The sequence below is a fragment of the Alligator sinensis genome, unplaced genomic scaffold (assembly GCF_000455745.1).
Source record: "Alligator sinensis unplaced genomic scaffold, ASM45574v1 scaffold567_1, whole genome shotgun sequence".
NCBI classification, from domain to species: Eukaryota; Metazoa; Chordata; order Crocodylia; family Alligatoridae; genus Alligator; species Alligator sinensis.
The window spans coordinates 1,532,481-1,549,780 of record NW_005842049.1 but is presented as its reverse complement, the minus strand read 5'-3'; the positions used below and the strand labels follow the sequence as shown (position 1 = coordinate 1,549,780).

General features: G+C 40.6%; 1 protein-coding gene across 1 annotated transcript in view; it reads right to left on the bottom strand.

The window, feature by feature from the left end:
* PCLO (piccolo presynaptic cytomatrix protein) overlaps positions 1 to 17,300 on the bottom strand; it is a 598,913-nt gene that overhangs the window by 178,789 nt on the left and 402,824 nt on the right. Inside the window, 1 exon segment of the mRNA XM_025203237.1 lies at positions 3,290 to 3,415. Within this exon segment, the coding sequence (XP_025059022.1) occupies positions 3,290 to 3,415 (126 nt within the window).

Genomic DNA, 17,300 nt, shown 5'->3' with positions numbered 1-17,300 from the left:
ACAAGCTATTTTAATATTGGCATTTCCTAATCTGTGTGTGCTTCACTGTCTAACCATAATAATGTTCTTTTAATGGAGAGAGAGAGAAAGAAAGAGAGAGTGTATATGCAGTTGCGTGTACATATGTGTGTGTGTAATCAAATGCACAGTCTTGTTATGATTTTATGAATGACTACTTCTTCCCCTATTTTTTGTCACTCAGATATTCAATAAACACAATTATATATGTATTCCCAACCCAAGAAAATATTTAACAGGTGGAATCTATAATGGAACTGTCTCTACACCAATAGTACCTACATTTGGTGGGCTCAGAGGAATCAGTCTTCCACTGCCAGTTCCAGTGATGCCAGCTATTTCTGATATTTTAAAGCAATTCAAGTTGAAAGAACCAAGATAAACTAGCACTTGGTGGTCACAACTCTAAATAAATCTTCCACTATTAATAGATATAAAAGAACGTTTAATTAATGGGGCATTAAAACACATAAATATATAATTGTTTCCAGTGGGGGAGGGATTTCAAACCTGTTCTCATTCTTTCAGCACTGAAAGAGTTAACAGAACTTTAACTGCTTTGCAATAATCAAAAGCCATGTTCCTGGACAAGCTTGCAAGTCATGATTTCAGTTCCCAATGATACCTGTACAAACGTAGTTGATGACTATGGAGTACGTACTATAATAGACAGCTACAGATGACTACAGCACACGAGCGAATCATGATTACTGCACAAGTGACTGATCAAAAAGCATTAACATTTTCAAATAACCATGCACATACAATGAATTTGTCTTTCATATGTAATAAGAGCGATAGAGAGTGCAAAACAGCTATTCTAATCTGTGTCACAACTAATTCTACCGGAATTAATCTAGATTTATGCTGCTGTACCTGAAAACAGATGGTAATTCCCAGATCGGGGAGGGGAGATTTTAGTACATTTGAAGACTACAAACAAAAACAGCATTAGCCACATTATCACTAAATTATGTGAGGCATTGGTAATATGGCCAAATATTCTTTGCACACCCATGGTAAACTTTCAAAACAACATAAGTCATCTGGTGATAATAGTAAGACTGAAAAAATGTATTTTCAGCAAATTCTGATCAACGGGAAGATTTTGCTCAGTATATCGTACTGATGACATACCCTGCTAGAAGGCTATTTTTTCAGTGACCGGAAATGCTTTAGGAAACAGAAATGAAAGCATACTCCTGTACCCTTCCAAAGGCTACGTTGTTCCTAGATTGCGATGGAATTACTTCTGATTTGTGACAATAAAACTGAATTTAAAACAGGGCCAGAAAGTTCTGATTAAAATGTGACTGTTCAGATGATGGAGGGAAAAGCAGAGATAAATATGTTATTGGCCTGTTCATCCCATTAACTTCCTTAAAATTTAAAAAATGCACCATAGTAAATAGGAGAATCCAGTTAATGGGTTGAACATTATCTACTAGACATAAATTCAAGGTTTGCTATACCATTGAAAATATCAGTGGGCAATGAGTCAGGCACTCTTCTAGATCTCTACAGCTCCCGAAGCATTTCACAGCAAGAAAGACCAGAAGATTGATTTTCAATTATTAATTACCTCTCTGCTTTCCTGGACTACCTCATAGTATGAAGAACAACAGACTGCTGTATCCTACTCATTTGTCCTAGCCTACCACTTAAGCCATTCAATTAAGAAAATGCATAATGCAGCCATAATTATGAAAGATCCAGAAGAAAGCAAAATAAATGTGGGGGAAATTTGTAAACAGATTTAGGGTCAGTCTCTTCAACATTTATCACATTAAGTAGTACCTTATTCCATGGAATAAGACACTACTCAATTTAAGCATGGATGGCAGAATAATGACAGTACGATACACATATGGGGAACTTTATTGTCTCTGAGCAATCCCTTCTTTTAAAATTTAAATTAACTTAAAAAGAAAATAGGAATTTTTAGAAAATAGAAATGTTTTCTTATTTACTGCATGGAAGATATTATTGGCACGGAAAGTACAAAACATATAAAAACAAACAAGCAAAGCAATGAATGTAGGTTGTATGCTGTGTTGTTATTCAACAGAGCATAGTGAAATTGCCTTTTGCAAATTAATTGCCCAGTCAATTAGCCCACTTTTTTGTTAGCAAAATATTTGTGAATTGATCTTGATTTCTTCAAATGTACTGTTTAGTCGCAAATATTTATTACAAAGTTTATGTAATCTAATTACTGCTCGTGGCACATTTAATAACTGCTCACTTTGATTAATTAATGTATATTTGTGGCCTTATTTCTGCTCTGAATAACTGATTTTATTTTTTAAATGAAGGAATAAAAATGATGAATAATGAATAAAGAGAAAGAAATAGTAAATGCATTTGTCCATATACAAACATTGGTTGCAGATAAATATAGGTACTGTTCTCATCTGAAAAAAACAGTTCCCCTCCAAGTAGTTTGTAGGAAGAAAAACCCACGTACCTGAATATTTCTGAATAGTAATAATAACTGAAATAACTTTTTGAATTCCAACTCACATCTGTAACTCCTTTTTTTTTACCTCCTACAACTGTATAATGTATATGTGGTTAGACATGGGTAAGTGACAGGAGAAAATGTTTTTTTCATGCTATTAGACAGAACTACCATGTTTGTGGCAATCCTTGAAGCAATTCATTATGATGTAATGTCCAAATCTATCTATAGTTACAAAATTATCATGGACATCCAAAGGAGCTAGACTATGTTACTGAGGCAGAAATAGATCCATGCTAACTTTGCATTTCCCTTAATAAATATGCTTTGATCTACATCTGGACAAGTGCTGATGGGATGTTTTACCCAATCTGGAGGGACACCTCTGTACACCAAAGATGACAGAAAAGGACCACAACACAGTCCAAAAATGCCAGTAGGAGAATTCCCCTTGTGTGGGGGGACTGCTTCCTGGTATGTATATGTTGCAGATGGACCCTAGCCCTCTACCCTTACATCTAGCATAGATGATGCCCTGGAGCAGATAAGGGAATATCAGAACTCTGTTACTGATGGCAATTCACCACTAATGCAGAAGCCATTTCACCAATGGTCAGTATTTGAACAGTTTAACTTTTGCTTTAAGTTTTATCATAAGTGAGGCTGCAATAAAAAATCAAGGATTCTCCCTGCCTCACGTCACCCTTGCACCAAGATGTACCCGGGAGTAAAAGAGAATCTATATCAGAAATGGTTTAACTTAACTGTCCAACCTCACTTTTCCAGTATTCAATGACTGATTTCTCTTACCTTCCATCAGCTTCCCTGTCTGCTCTGCACTGCCCCCAGGGAGGATCTTAGCAATGTAAGCTCCAATTTCTCCACTGTTTCCTGGGATTTCTTTCCCACCTACAACTCGGATTCCCAGTCCGTTGCCTGCAATCAAAAGAAACAAGCAACTCGGTATGAACAGAGGTAGAAACACCAGCAATTTGACTGGAGAGAAGAGAGGAGAAAAATATATCACAAGCTAAATAAGGTAAAGCAAGCATTGACAACAACTTCTTGACTGAAGTATGGAGATTTATTTTACTACATCAAGCTGGCTGCCTTTACTGGCAGAGAATTCCTCCGATGAAAAGGGCAGGGAGCCTGCTGAGTTAACAAGAGAAGAAGCTCCCCTGTCCCATGGGCCTTGGGAATCCACAGAGAAGAGTATCTCTAGCTTTTCCAAAAAAGGACCTTCTGCATGAATAGTTCCTTTCCGAGCTGATCCCTTTCCCAGGACTTAAGACTCTAGTTTCAGTCGCTTTTGATCTTGATAAAAAACATTACAGCATTACGGAAAAATTCCATATATAAAATAGCTGTATCACTAAAACCACACATGAAAACACCTAGAAACTTAAGAAAATACCCTAAGGCTAACTTACTTTCTTCTAATACCCACACTCTTCTGCAAAATGTTGACTAATGTGGCAATTTAATTAATACAGGAATTTAATACATGAACTCAAAGCATAATCTGGCTTTGGGGGCAGCACCTAGTTTTATTATGTATCTAAAGCATATAACCAATATAGTTGAAAATGTAATAGTAGAGCTTTTAGGAAACTGTAAAGAGGGAGAGAGCCGGAGAACTCTGAGCCGTTGACAGGACAGCATGTTTATTTACATCAGAGTGTATTTGGAAAGTAGGATTATACTTTTCTTACATTTTTTTGCTTTTAATGGACATTTTTACATCAAAGGATATAAGAAATCTGCAATTATGGTGTGCAGATTCAAAGTTTCATCTGCATTAAAATGTTCCTTCTTAAAAGTTATGGAGCTGAGAACATGGGACTAGATTTTGCTTATTTTCTGTAAGAAGCAAGCAGAACCAAGATACCTTTAATACAGAAAATTGGTAATATTCTTAACAGTGAAAATGAAAAGGTTAAGAAATGTTATGTCCTATAAAATTAAACTGATGTGCAATCTTTGTATTTTAAAACAGCTTCCGCATGATAATTGCATTTCCCTTTGAAGAAAAAAAAATCACAAATGAGATGATTCAGTTTTATCTAGGAGCATAACGGCTGGTTTTTCCAGCCTTGTTAAAACTGCTAAAATCATTAACTTTCAATTTATGAATTAATAACCCAGCCCCTGCAGAGTGATTAGAACCATCAGCTATGGAAAACCCATTGCTCACTGTCTCCATCAAGCTGTATCTTTTCATATGCATGTGATTCCTGAGTATGCTATTAGGGATCTGTGCAGTCAGGCTTTGTTGTACAGGCAACTGAAATAGCCAATGAGTCAACTGGAGTTTCTAGCTCCATCATCTTGGCAGTGAGTTAGCCTTGAAGCACCCATGTTTCCTCCCACCCCCATGATGCATCCTACAACTACCACCTTTACATAGCATATTTTCTCACATATCAAATGCCCCAAACTAAGACAAGTACTTTGTTTTTGGGAAAGCAAAATAAAGAAAAGAAGATTTTTTCCAGTTATGGATGTATAGAACATGGACAGAGCCTAATCTTCAGCTCATGCACCCTCCCTTTCCTGCTCAAACAAAAATGGTAGCACTAGCTGGGGCTGAAGACTTGTCTTCATGACTAGATCTACAAATGTGAAAGGAGTTAATAACAATCTGTGTGGCTGTGGATTAGGAGGGGAGAGACCAGGAGTAGCTAGCAAACAGCAAAATTGCCAGAAGAAAGCTCAGATTGATTAGTGGAACATTAAAAAGGAGGTTGCTAGCGCCTGTGGAGTAAAGAACAATAAGCCATTTAGTCAACTGACTCCCTCAGCTGCCTGAATAGAAATGCCACTGCTGCTGCGCAGCGGAGCAGGAATACAAGTAGGGTGCTTCTATTCCAGGAAGAAAATCAGCTTTCCCACTTAAGGCATGTACCCCAATTTTGAGGGACTAATTTGTGGGGGGGGGGAATCCATGTTATATGCAAATAAATATAGTACATAGGCTTTGCCATTTATGGTGTAAAGATATTCTCCTGCATGTGGCTATCACATTATTCTTTCTGGACTGGCCTTCTGATTTAGCTCTGACTGCCTTTATGGTAGGAAAAACATTGTCACTGGGTTTTTTTCAGCCCAGCTTGGCTCTAAATTGGTTAGATATATGTCTCTCTTGGCATCAGTGTAAGTCTTGTGTGTATTAGTTAGTTGCTAATGTGTTTCTGATTGTTTATGCCCTAACAGATTGCTTTTACCAGTGAACCATGATTCAGGAAAGCAGCCTGTTCAAGAGGCCTACACAGTCGATACATATATGCAACACATGTTGTGTATATGCAGCATGTGAGTTAGATCCATTGGTATCAGAAGCATAATATCTTTTCTTTCTCTTTAGGTTATGCTGAAGGGCTAATGACTACATGAAAGATCAAAACCACACTATTAAGCATTGGCACCTCAACAGCATTTCTAGAATCAGTTGAATGGTGTGTACAAGTTCCAGAATGATGCAGGATGGAGCATCCAATGGGAGTGCGGGTGGGTGGGGGCGGTCCCCAGTGCACTCCACAGCGGACCTGGAAGTGGACCAGAAGCACTTCTTGTCTAGTTCTAGGATCACTGGGGAGCATGTGGGAGGGTTCCGCCCCCCCCTCCCAGCTTGGTGACTGGTGCCTCTTGGGTCAGGGTGGGGTGCCCAGGGGCACCCCATGGCCAAGTGTGTACTTCCGGTCTACTTCTGGGTTTACCACTGAGCATGCAGGGGCCCCCACTCTCACTCCTGTGGGACACTCCATCCACCCCACCATCGCAGCATTCATGAGCCATGCCTGGTACCTTGAGGTATGTAGAAAAAACCTTTAAAGCTGTGTCTATGTACGAATCGCTGATTCTCTAAATCAGCATCGAATCTTCAGATTTGGATTCTGCCTAACTGAATCAGGGACAGTGATCTGAATCAACAAATCAAATCAGTGTCCCTGATTCATGCCGAATCCAAATCTGAACTGAATAGGGCTCATTTCACATACCCCTAGTGAGTAGTTAGACTGTCAGGGTCAAAACTTCAAAGATTTCAGAAAATTCCTGGCCAACTTTTACTGCATGCCATGCATTTGTCTTTTTGCAGCTTGATGCCCAGCAAAATACTTTTATTTTCTAAAGTTTTAGAATCATAGACTCAACACCACACACATGACTTTGGAATGTGCTGTTTCCACCCTATCCCAGAAAAATGGTTATCTTGCCTCATCTTAAAAACCTCCACTGAAGAATATTCCACAACCTCCCTGGGTAGCTTGTTCTTGTTAGAAGAGGAAGTTTTATTTTATTTTTTCTTGAAATCTAATCTTAACTTGATTTGGTGCAGTTTACACCAAATGCGTAGTGCCCTGTGCACGGGAGAAGTAGTGCCTGTGGTCGCCTTCTTCTTTATGGAAACCTTTCAAATGTTTTAAAACCATAATCTTTTGTTTTTCCAAACTAAATGCAACTACTAGTCTCAACCTTCCCTAGTACTACTTGAATTCTAACACCTTTATCATCTTTGTTGCTCACCTTTGGATTCTCTCCAACTTCTCCACACCCTTCCTAAAATGTGAAGCCCAGTACTGGATACACTCTGCCATCCGAGACCCAATTAGCAGTGAGCAGTAAGCTACTATCACCTCCTGTGTCTTTCATACAATACCCCTGTTAATACACTCCATATGACATTTGCTCTTTTGGCAACTCCCTCACACTGTTGACTCATGCTGAATCTGTGATGTGCCAAAACCCTCAGATCCTTCTCAATAGTACCCAGTCAGTTAACCTCCATTCTGAATTTGTGCATTTGGTATTTTTTACCCAGATGTAGCACCTCACATTTGTCCTTGTAGAAATTTGTTCTCTTGTTCAATGCCTAGCTCTCCCTTTTGTCAAAATTTGTTTTTTAATTCTAATTCTTTGTTACACCTCTCAGGCACCCTACTAGAAACTCCTGCCATTCTGACATAGATCCATTTACAGTTGTTTGCAGTTGCACATATATGTATCCACATAACAGTAATTCTATCTAGCCCACATGTCTCTAGTGTGGGCTAGAATGTCATGTGGGACTTTATCAATCTTCTTCTGAAGTCCAACTATATTGTGTCCACTGATTTTCCAATATTAGGAGCACTGCATTTCCATTTTAGTTTTCCAGCTTTTCTGACACTCAGTGAGAGAAAGCCAACAATCTTTTCTCATTTTCCACAATACATTCAGAACTGGAGGGGGAAAAAAGCTCAACTGGGAAAGGGCTCTCTAAAATAAATGCATAAAGGATCCATCAAAATCAATATAAAAGAAAATAACCTAAATGCCCAGGCTAATTACAGGCATGGGGATTGTGATTAGTTTCCTATTACAAAACATAGCAATCATGGGACTTAATATTTCTTTAATTATAAAGCCCGCTTAGATGACCATTGATTAGCCAATCATATTGCTCTCTGTCTGCCAATGCTCTAAAGGCTATGAATCGACATATTGAAAGAGATGCTGAGCATGAAACAACAGTTAGATCTGGCTCTCTGGTTGTGTCACTCTTGACTCCTGAATTATTGTTTTAAGGTTCTCTGATAAGGCAGTGGAGAATTATTATTCAGTGCAGTGGAGTCAAATGGAGTGTTACACCATAATTTTCCATTACTTGTGTTATTTCAATGGAAGTTAAGGGCACTGAGAAGCACTCTGGATTAGGTTGTATTTGTCTTTTCTTTATTTCTCTTAGTTAATAATAAATGCCACAAAAACAGTGCTCTATCAGCCTCTAATAGAAATTCAAAATGACAAACTTAAAAAAGAAATGTATATGAATCAACTGTGGCTTACTGTCATGAAAGTACACCAGCATCCTACAAGTCCACATCTATACTGTGTTCTTAGTCTACAAACCCAAGAGACGGGCTTTGAAGCATAGCCTGCAGGGTCAACCAAAGTTGGGTTCTTTTATTTCACGCTGGGTATATCTACATGTGTGCTTGACTACACAGTAGACTAATTTGCTGCACAGTGAGCATGTCTACATGTGTGCTTTAATGCCTAGAAGCCTATTTTACTGTGCATTAAAGTGTCACGTAAAAATGTGCAATTATGCGAATGCATAACAAAATAGGATATTGCGCATTAAGCATCACTTTAAAAAAGTGCACTCTCGGTACTGCGCATTAGGATAGCCTAAAGCACATTTATTTAGTACCTCACACGGGAGGCACTAAATGTAATGCTCATTAGGAAAAGTACACGAATGCACTCGTAGATGCACCCAGTAAAGCTTCAATGTCTACACATGTGTGGCAATTAGGCCAGTGTAGATTAATTAACAGCGCTATCATATAGTCCCATCAGACACAAGTACTATCCAACAGCATAGTAAATTACTGTGTTTAAATGCACGTAGAGATAGTGACATGCTGATTAATTTACTCTGGCTCAAATCGTACCAGAGTTTATTTAGCCTCATTAATTGCATGCATAGATGCACCCACTGAGGATTAAGTTTGAATGTGGAGGACTCTTCCAGACAACACTATGCTAAGCAGCTCCCTCTTTTAATTCACATTTGAGGCCATATGGCTGAAAACCCCAGCAAATCAGAATTAATAGGACATAATTTTCACTCCTGGAGTTTTAAAGTCCTTTGATCAAGCAGAAACAAAAGCTGCATGATGCTGTATGTTCTCATGTGAAAATAAGATTTAAAATCTGTTGTTTTTTTTATACTGTTTATATTGAAGATACTGAGGTCACTAGTTCTGTTTGCAATGACATTTTCCAATTGATCACCCTGATATGGAGAGCTGAAAAATATCATCCATCATATAGTTTCTTAGATCTCTTTTCTTCCTTAGTTTCTCATTTCTTCTTTTGAGTCTTTGAGTCTTAATTTCCATTTCTCTATATGTTATACTTCCAAACATTCCTCTTTTAGTGTAAGACTTTATCATTTATAAGCTACATTTTCTTTTCCCTAAAGATATTAGGCCAGTTTGCCATTAGAAACCAAGTCATGTTTTGAATGAGAGGGCACCTTCCTCAACTCTGGCTACTGATTTACATGGAAAATACCTTTAGGACAACATCCCTTCAAAGAGAATTTTATACATTTAAGATGCGCTCCTTTCAAGATGCTTCAAAGTTGGAAGATAGCTAATTAGTTGCAACTGTTTTTACTGATCTCCCAAGGCTGTGAAACTATCCTGCTATTTAATCTTAACTCAAGCGCCAAGATTTATCACCCTGAGGAAAAGCATTCAGAAAAATCTGAAGCTGATGTTAAGAGCTAAAGAGACATATCACATGTGATTGAATTTGTTTTATGGTTTGATGCACAGACAAATATGACTATTAAATCCTACCAATTAACTTATAAGCAACTGCCTTACGTGTCTGAAAACATAACTTGTACAAAGCTCTAAAACATATTTTAAAAATCTAATACACTGCTAATGAGGGGCAATATTATACATGTTGGATTAAGCCACCAGATGTGATGGGCTATGGGTTTTATTATAACTGCATTCACATTGTAATAATATTTTTTACCTTGTTCATTTACTCGGTTTAACTTATTAGTCTGTGCACAGAGAACGAAGGGTTAAGTGCCAGGGCTGGCTACTTGCAGGATGAGACAAGATGAACCTTTAGCATCCACCTTCAGCAGAATCTCATATGGCTTTGGTAAAATGTCAACAAAGAAGAGATTCGTGATACCCAGTGGGTGTCCAGAGGAAAGAAACATGACAATGGAAGAGGAGGCTGAAAACAACATAACTTGGCAGCTCCTGGGACAAAAGGCTAGGGACTGTGAGAAGTTGAGGAGCTTTGGGGAGCTGAAGAGATTGGAAAGGGAACAGTATCTTTGAGGGTGCACTGGGGTGCATGGATGGGACTGGGAATGGAGGGACTGCTTAACCCCATTGGAGGGTACACAACCCCTGGCTGGCTGGCCTTTGCTCCAATAAATGCCTCTACTGAAGCGATGGTCTGCTGTACTGTTGGAATGGTGGGTTACACTGGGCTGTCCCAATAGGAGGTTAAGTCCCTGTTTCAGGAACAGAACTAGGCTATGGAGAAACAGGGAAACTGAGAGACCAAAAATTTGGATCTCAGAGAGGGAAAGCTTGATCTTCCCTTTTCTCTAGAAGCCAAGCACGGGCTGTCTTTAGGGGACTCTCAGAGACCAGATGAGCCTGCAATGGTCCCAAGCAAGCATCCCGTGGTAGGCACTTGGTGACACTAGTGTCTAGGATGTATGTTTCTCATTATGTGCATATTCAATCTAAGAGCAGACTCCTAAGGAATACTACTATGAAAGGTCATATGTTATGCCAGTGTACCTTAATCATGACTAGCATAGGTTTTCTATCCCTAATCCCATATATTTCCCAATGTATGAAACTGGGTCAAGTTGTGTAGTTGAATTTATAATGTTATCAGAGACCTATATGTATAAAATACACTGCTGACCTTATGAGCAACATGACCCAACTACATAGAGATGTTCTCTCTTTCTTCTTCACTTACACCAATTTAGAAAGGGGCTTTGGACATGTCTACATGGTTAATTTGCCCATTTTTTTCCATGTCCTCAGGGACTTTGCACTGCTCTGCATTGGCTTCCTCTTAAACTGGAAACAGTTCCATTTAAGGCTGGCTAATTAGAACTGCCGAGAGACTAGGTCAATTAGCTTGGCTCAGTGTTAATTAGCATGGAAAAAAGTTGTACTGCTTCTAGTTTAGGACACGGCCCATGTGGACAGTGTGGAAATCTTGAATGCTGCTTCCAGCTATGAAAAGTTTATCAAATTAAGATAGACAAATATCTGTTAGTGGCCATGTCTACATGGTATGTGAAGCATTTTACTGAGGCACTTGTGCAGTAAAGTGTCAGCATCTACATATGCACAGCATTTACTGTGCAGCAAATTAGGCTAATGTGCAGTTTCCTAGTACCAATAAATACAGACACTAGATTAACTGTGCAATAGTTACACAGTAGTGCATGGTAGACAGCTGACAGGGAGCAAATTGCTCCCAGTCAGTCTAGACTGCAGGGGGCAGGCAGGAACTGTGCTACTTGTGGGACAGTTCCCTGCCAATCCCGTGCCAAGCTGGGTGAGGCCTGCTCAGCACAAGGCTTGTAGGGAGCTGCCCCACAAGCAGGATAGTCTCCCCCTCCACCCCATGCAGTAGGGCTGTGCAAAAATTCACCTGGTGGTTTGTTTTGTTGTTGTTTCAATGTATTTTGAGCTTGAAACAGTGAAATTGAAACAAAACAAAAGCCTTCAAAACAGCTTTGAAATGAAAGTAGGGCACTCGAAATGTTTTGAAAGTTTTGAAACATTTTGAGTTTCAAAGCCAGGCTTACTTGGCTTCAGCATCAGTCCCAGCCAGCAGCAGCAGCCTCCTGTCATCCTGCAGGCAGATGGGGGCTCACCCACACCCTCAAGAGGGCTGCAGGGGCTGTGCCGGACTGTTCCTGGGGGTGCGGGTCCCTGATCTGCTTGCTGGATCACAGCAAGCTGGTGCTGCCACCTGGAAGAGGCACTGGGTACAGCCTGCACCCAGCGCCGGGAAGATCCGTGCTGCTGCTGGCCCCAGCCAGCAACACCAGCCTCCTGTGATCCAGGAGGCAGACTGGGGGCCCGCGCCCCTGGGAACAGTCTGGTACAGCCCTAGCAGGCCTCCCAGGGGTGCATGCAAGCCCCCAGTTTGCCTCCCAGATCACAGGAGGCTGGTGCTGCCAGCTAGGACTGGCACTGGGCGCAGTCTATGCTGGGAAGATCGGTGTTGCCACTGGCTCCAGCCAGCAGCATCAGCTTCCTGTCATCTGGCAGGCAGACTGGGGACTTGCCCGCACTCCCGGGAGGGCTGCGGGGGCTGTGCTGGACTGCTCCCAGGGGTGTGGGCCCCCAGTCTGCCTGCTGGGGCCAGTGGCAGCACCAATCTTCCCGGCACTGCCCTACCATGCAGATCAGGGTGAGCTCCAGTCCCCGCATGTCTGGCAGGGAGCTGCCCCAGAAGTGGGACAGATCCTCCCACCCTCCCCTCCCCCAGAGCCTAGGCCTGACCCCAGTGCCCCCTGCCCCTGGTAGAGCCTGGATCTGCCCCTGGCTGCTGCAGGAGGGCAAAGCAGGTCTGCAGCAGCCCTGCACTGAACTGCTACCATCAAGAGCACATGTAGATGCATTCCCAGACACATGTTAATGCACCTTAAAGTATTGCACAGTAACCTTAATGCACATTTACTGCATTTGTAGATACACCCAGTGAGGGCTTAGTTCTGGCATTGCCTCAACTTGCTAGTCATCTTTGACCTGAAAATCCCCTAGATCTATGACTACCCTGACTGGGGCTGCTAGGGTTGCTGCCTAATCCTCATTGGGATCCAGAAACTAGATAAAGCAGCAGCTAAATTCTCAATCCAGTAACTAAATCCAGAGCATACCTAATGCACACTGTCAGAAGGGAGTCCAGCTGAGTTCCTTCAAGGAATACCTGGAATGAGCTTACCCTTCAGATTGAATAGTGGGCTGTGGATCCTGAGTAGTCTTTTGGAGCACTAACTTAAATACCTTAGTTCATGGGAAGGGCAAGGCTTCAGACATACCTCTATGCTTAGTGTTTCCTATTTCCTATCAAAAATAATGTCACTTATAAATGAAGGGGAGTGATTCTTCCACTCTGCACCAAACTGGTGAAGCCTCATCTAGAGTCCTGTGTCCATGGGTCCCACACTTTAAGGACGATGTAAGAGAGATCAGAAATTAGAGGCCTGGGAAGCACAATTTATGAAAAAAGGCTGAAGGAGCTAGCCTGGAGAAGAGAAGACTGAAGGGAGATTTGATAACAGTCTTCAAACACCTGACTGGTGAATACAGGGAGGATGACTGTAGGAGACAGGACGAGGATAAATGGCCTCAAACCACAACAGGGGAATCTTAGGTTGGGATTAGGGAGGGTGGTTAACATTGTAACAGGTTACCTAGAGAATCTGTGGAATCTCCATCCTTGCAAATGTTCAAGAGCAGGGTGAACAGACACTTGGCTGGGATGATTTAGTCAGGAATGATCATTTCTTGAGCGGAACTAGACTAGATGACCTTGCGAGGTCCCTTCTAGCCCTACTTTACTGTGATCATATGATCCTATGATCCTAAAACATATAAGGATAGGGGTTTTAACCATATGCATTTGTTTATGTAAGGGCCAAGAGGGAAGGTGGGGCATGGCTATACTTCCTCGCCCACTGTATCAAGTGTGCTATATTTTAGAGTAATGATCCAAAGCAAGGCTGCTAACAGTAGTTCCATGTTTGTGGATATTCCTAAAGAATCGTGCAATGCTTTATCTTTTCTGCACTTGCAACATTTACAGCCCAGTACTCATCAGCAGAAAGAGTGACAGCTGTGCTACTGCTAAAATTAACCAATAGGTTACTTTTTTTCCTTTAAAAATATCCTGTGAAATGGGTTATTTATAGACTGCTTTTCTTCTCTTTCAGTGAACTAATGGTTGTTTGGCTATACAAGAATTTTATAAAACAACAGAAAAAACTTTCAGTAGCATTTTATAGGTCTCCTTTTGACAATAATAAGACAAATCATATCTCTGCCAATCAATGTTAAACTGTGCATGGGGATGTTCAAGAAATCTTATAATCCGTTTACTGCTACATAGAGAAACACACAGCTCCAGTACAGCTGTTAGACTATAAACAGCCCAGATTTACCAGAATTGTTTCAGTGTCCAACGAGTATTAGAACTTGCTTCTCCAAATACATGTCAATACCCCGTTACATAAATTAAATCTGGATGCATTAGAGCAGAGAACTACTTGCTGCCTCATTGCACACATTTCCCCCTACCCCTCGACGCACACTTCTCCCCCTACTTTTTTATGACAGGATAAAGTTAGCAAGGATTCTTTTTTTACTTTTTACAAGCAGGAAGCAGCATTATGATAGGGAACACAGTCATGTTGTATAATTTCACTTGTGTAGGCACTACAGCAAAAATTAATGCTGAGAGTGAGGGAGCACCCCATATTTTAGCAACAACTTGAATACTGGTTCATGAATTTGGGCATTTGACCCAGGAGCTATGTATAAGCCATGACCAAGTGCTAAATCAAGCAAATATTTTCTCTGGGCTAAATTTTCCAAGTATAAAACCATTTGTCTGCCTAATTAGGTGTGCAAAGACAGGCAAGAAGCAATTAGAATGCACAATAGATTCTTCAGTGAACATGTAGTCATTGTAGGCAAAACGTCGGTGGGAAGCAGCGCAGGAAACTGTATGGATGTGGACAATTATAATCTATACTCGGACAATGTTAGGTATGCATCTCTAAGGGATCATTTTATTGCTGACTTCAGCATACTAGATGCTTACAACAAGACTGTAAAAAGCAATTGAATTTTAAAAGCCAGATGCCTAAATTTAGGCTTCTGAATACTGGCATTTAAATAAAGCACTCATAGCCCTTGCTTCAGTCAACAGCAAGGAGGAACATTCAGCCCTATGCACTGCTGCTGGTTCAATCATTACAATTTAATTTAATCTTCATCCTTCTTCCTTGGTTTTTATGTTCCTCCCTTCCTGTTCTTTGCTTTTCATAGTCCTTATAATTGTTGTTCTTATAGTTCTTACAGAGGGCTTTTCTGAAAATCCTCTTTCCAAGCCTAATGTGAGAAAATGCAGAATTCCAGAGACTCTCTTAGCTCTCTCCAAAACCAAACTAGCAGTCAAGCGCTACAAACCTTTTAGGATTCTTAGGAAAGACACATCTACCATAAAAGACAGACATTAATCTGCTCAGGCAACAAGTCAGCCAATCGTTCACAACTGTACTAGAAAAATCAATCTTTATGACACATTTACTGTTACAGTAGTTGCTTTAGTTCAAGCTGCTTTTTACAAATGTCCTTCCCAAGGAGGGGACAAAGTGGAGTAGATGTTATTGGTGCTTGCTGGAACTTATGAGTGAGACTCATCATTACAAGAAAGAGATTTATATAACGAACAGCCTTTTGGCATATCATGGCATATCCAGTGTGTTATGTAGGTACCTGAGGATATCTGTTGTAGCCGTGTTGGTCTAGAGGCATAGGCAGACAAAACTCTTGGAGTAGAGGTAATGTGTTTTATTAGACCAACTAGATTTTTGCAATTTTTTTTTTTAATTTGCAAGCTTTCGGGCCCAAACACCCTTCATCAGACAAAGGAGAATTCAAAGATTGTAACATTTCTCCTACATAGAAATGAAACTTCATATTGGACAGGAGAAGTAACAGCTGGTAAGGTTCTCCTAGGTAGGACAGATCATTTGTAAAGCAGCTGCTCTGCGAGTCTGAAAATTAGGCTGAAGCAAAGGCTGTAGCATTTTTTTTTACCTCAGGTGTCTGATGGCATGTAGACTGCTGAATTTCGCTTCCTTTTTAAGTTGTTCACATTGCACAGGACAACTAAAAGGTGGTACGGTTTTCCTGGGTGGTAAAGTCCATTTGTAAAAAAGGCTGCTCTGAGAGTATGCAAATTAGGCTCCAACAGGCTGGAGCCAGTTGTTTACCCCAGGGTGACCAATGGCAGGCAGGATGCTGGATTTTGTCCTATCTTCTTATGTTATGAAGTTTTCATTTCAAAATGGCTGATTACAATATCGTCCATGTTTCAGGGATATTTGTTGTAGCTCTGTTGGTCTAGAGGCATAGGCAGACAAAACTAGGTAGTCTATATAACTACCTACGTATTTAAAAGTAGTAGGTTTTATGATCTTTGTTGCACATTTTATTCTCAACTCTACTGAATGTAAAGATCCATCTTGTAATTTGCAAAATCACTTGGCACATTGGGCTAATCCTGAGTTCCCCTGAGGCCCAAATGCAACTCCCTTTTCAGCAGTACGTATCATTTAAATGGCTGACTTAAGTCACTCAAGTGGCACTTTGAGCCACTTGGATGCAGTTGATATCCTTCTCCCCCTTGTGCCTTTCTCCAGGTCCTCCTGAATATATTGAGAAGGGGCTTCTCCTGGAACTTACACCCTGTTGTAATTCTACTGTACTCAGATAGGAGTGTGAACTCCATGTAAGCCCTGGAAATATTAGGTGCAGAAAATTCACGACTGGCAACTGTTTGATGGAGGTAAAGGAGGTCAGCCTTTCTCTCTCAGCCAGTTAAGTTAGTGATTTGGAGACTCAGCCAAGAAGTGGGAGACCCTGACTCTCTTTTCACTCAGAATCTGTGGAGAGACTTATCTCTATATAATGTCCTTGTGTCAAAGATTCGTGCCATACAGGTTATGTTCTATGAACAGATTGGGTTAACAGTTAAACAGTTTTATTTTAATAAATTCCAAGAATAAGACCACATATTTTGACTCTCTGACAGAGGATGACTTTTGTGAATAATACTCATTTTTCCATAAAATCATTGGAAAGTAAGGCTGGAATGTCATCTAATCCAGCCCGCTGCTCAAGGCAGGATCATCCCTACCTAAACCACGAAGTGGCCAAGTGTGTCTAACCTGCTTTTGAAAGTTGCCAAGCATAGAGATTTCACAACTTCTCTAGGTAGCCTGTTACAGCACCTGACAGCTCCACAATCTCCTAATCTCCAGACTAAATTTCCTCAACTGCATCCTGAGGCTGCTGCTCCTAGTCCTGTGCACTATGGCCACAGAGAAAAGCCCATCTCTATCCTCTCTATAATTGCCCTAGTTTGTTATAAAATTCTCCCCCCACAGTCTTCTGTTCTCCAGGCTAAATAACCCTAGTTCTTTCAGCCTTTCCTCATCTATCTTGCCTCTGAGGTCCCTAAT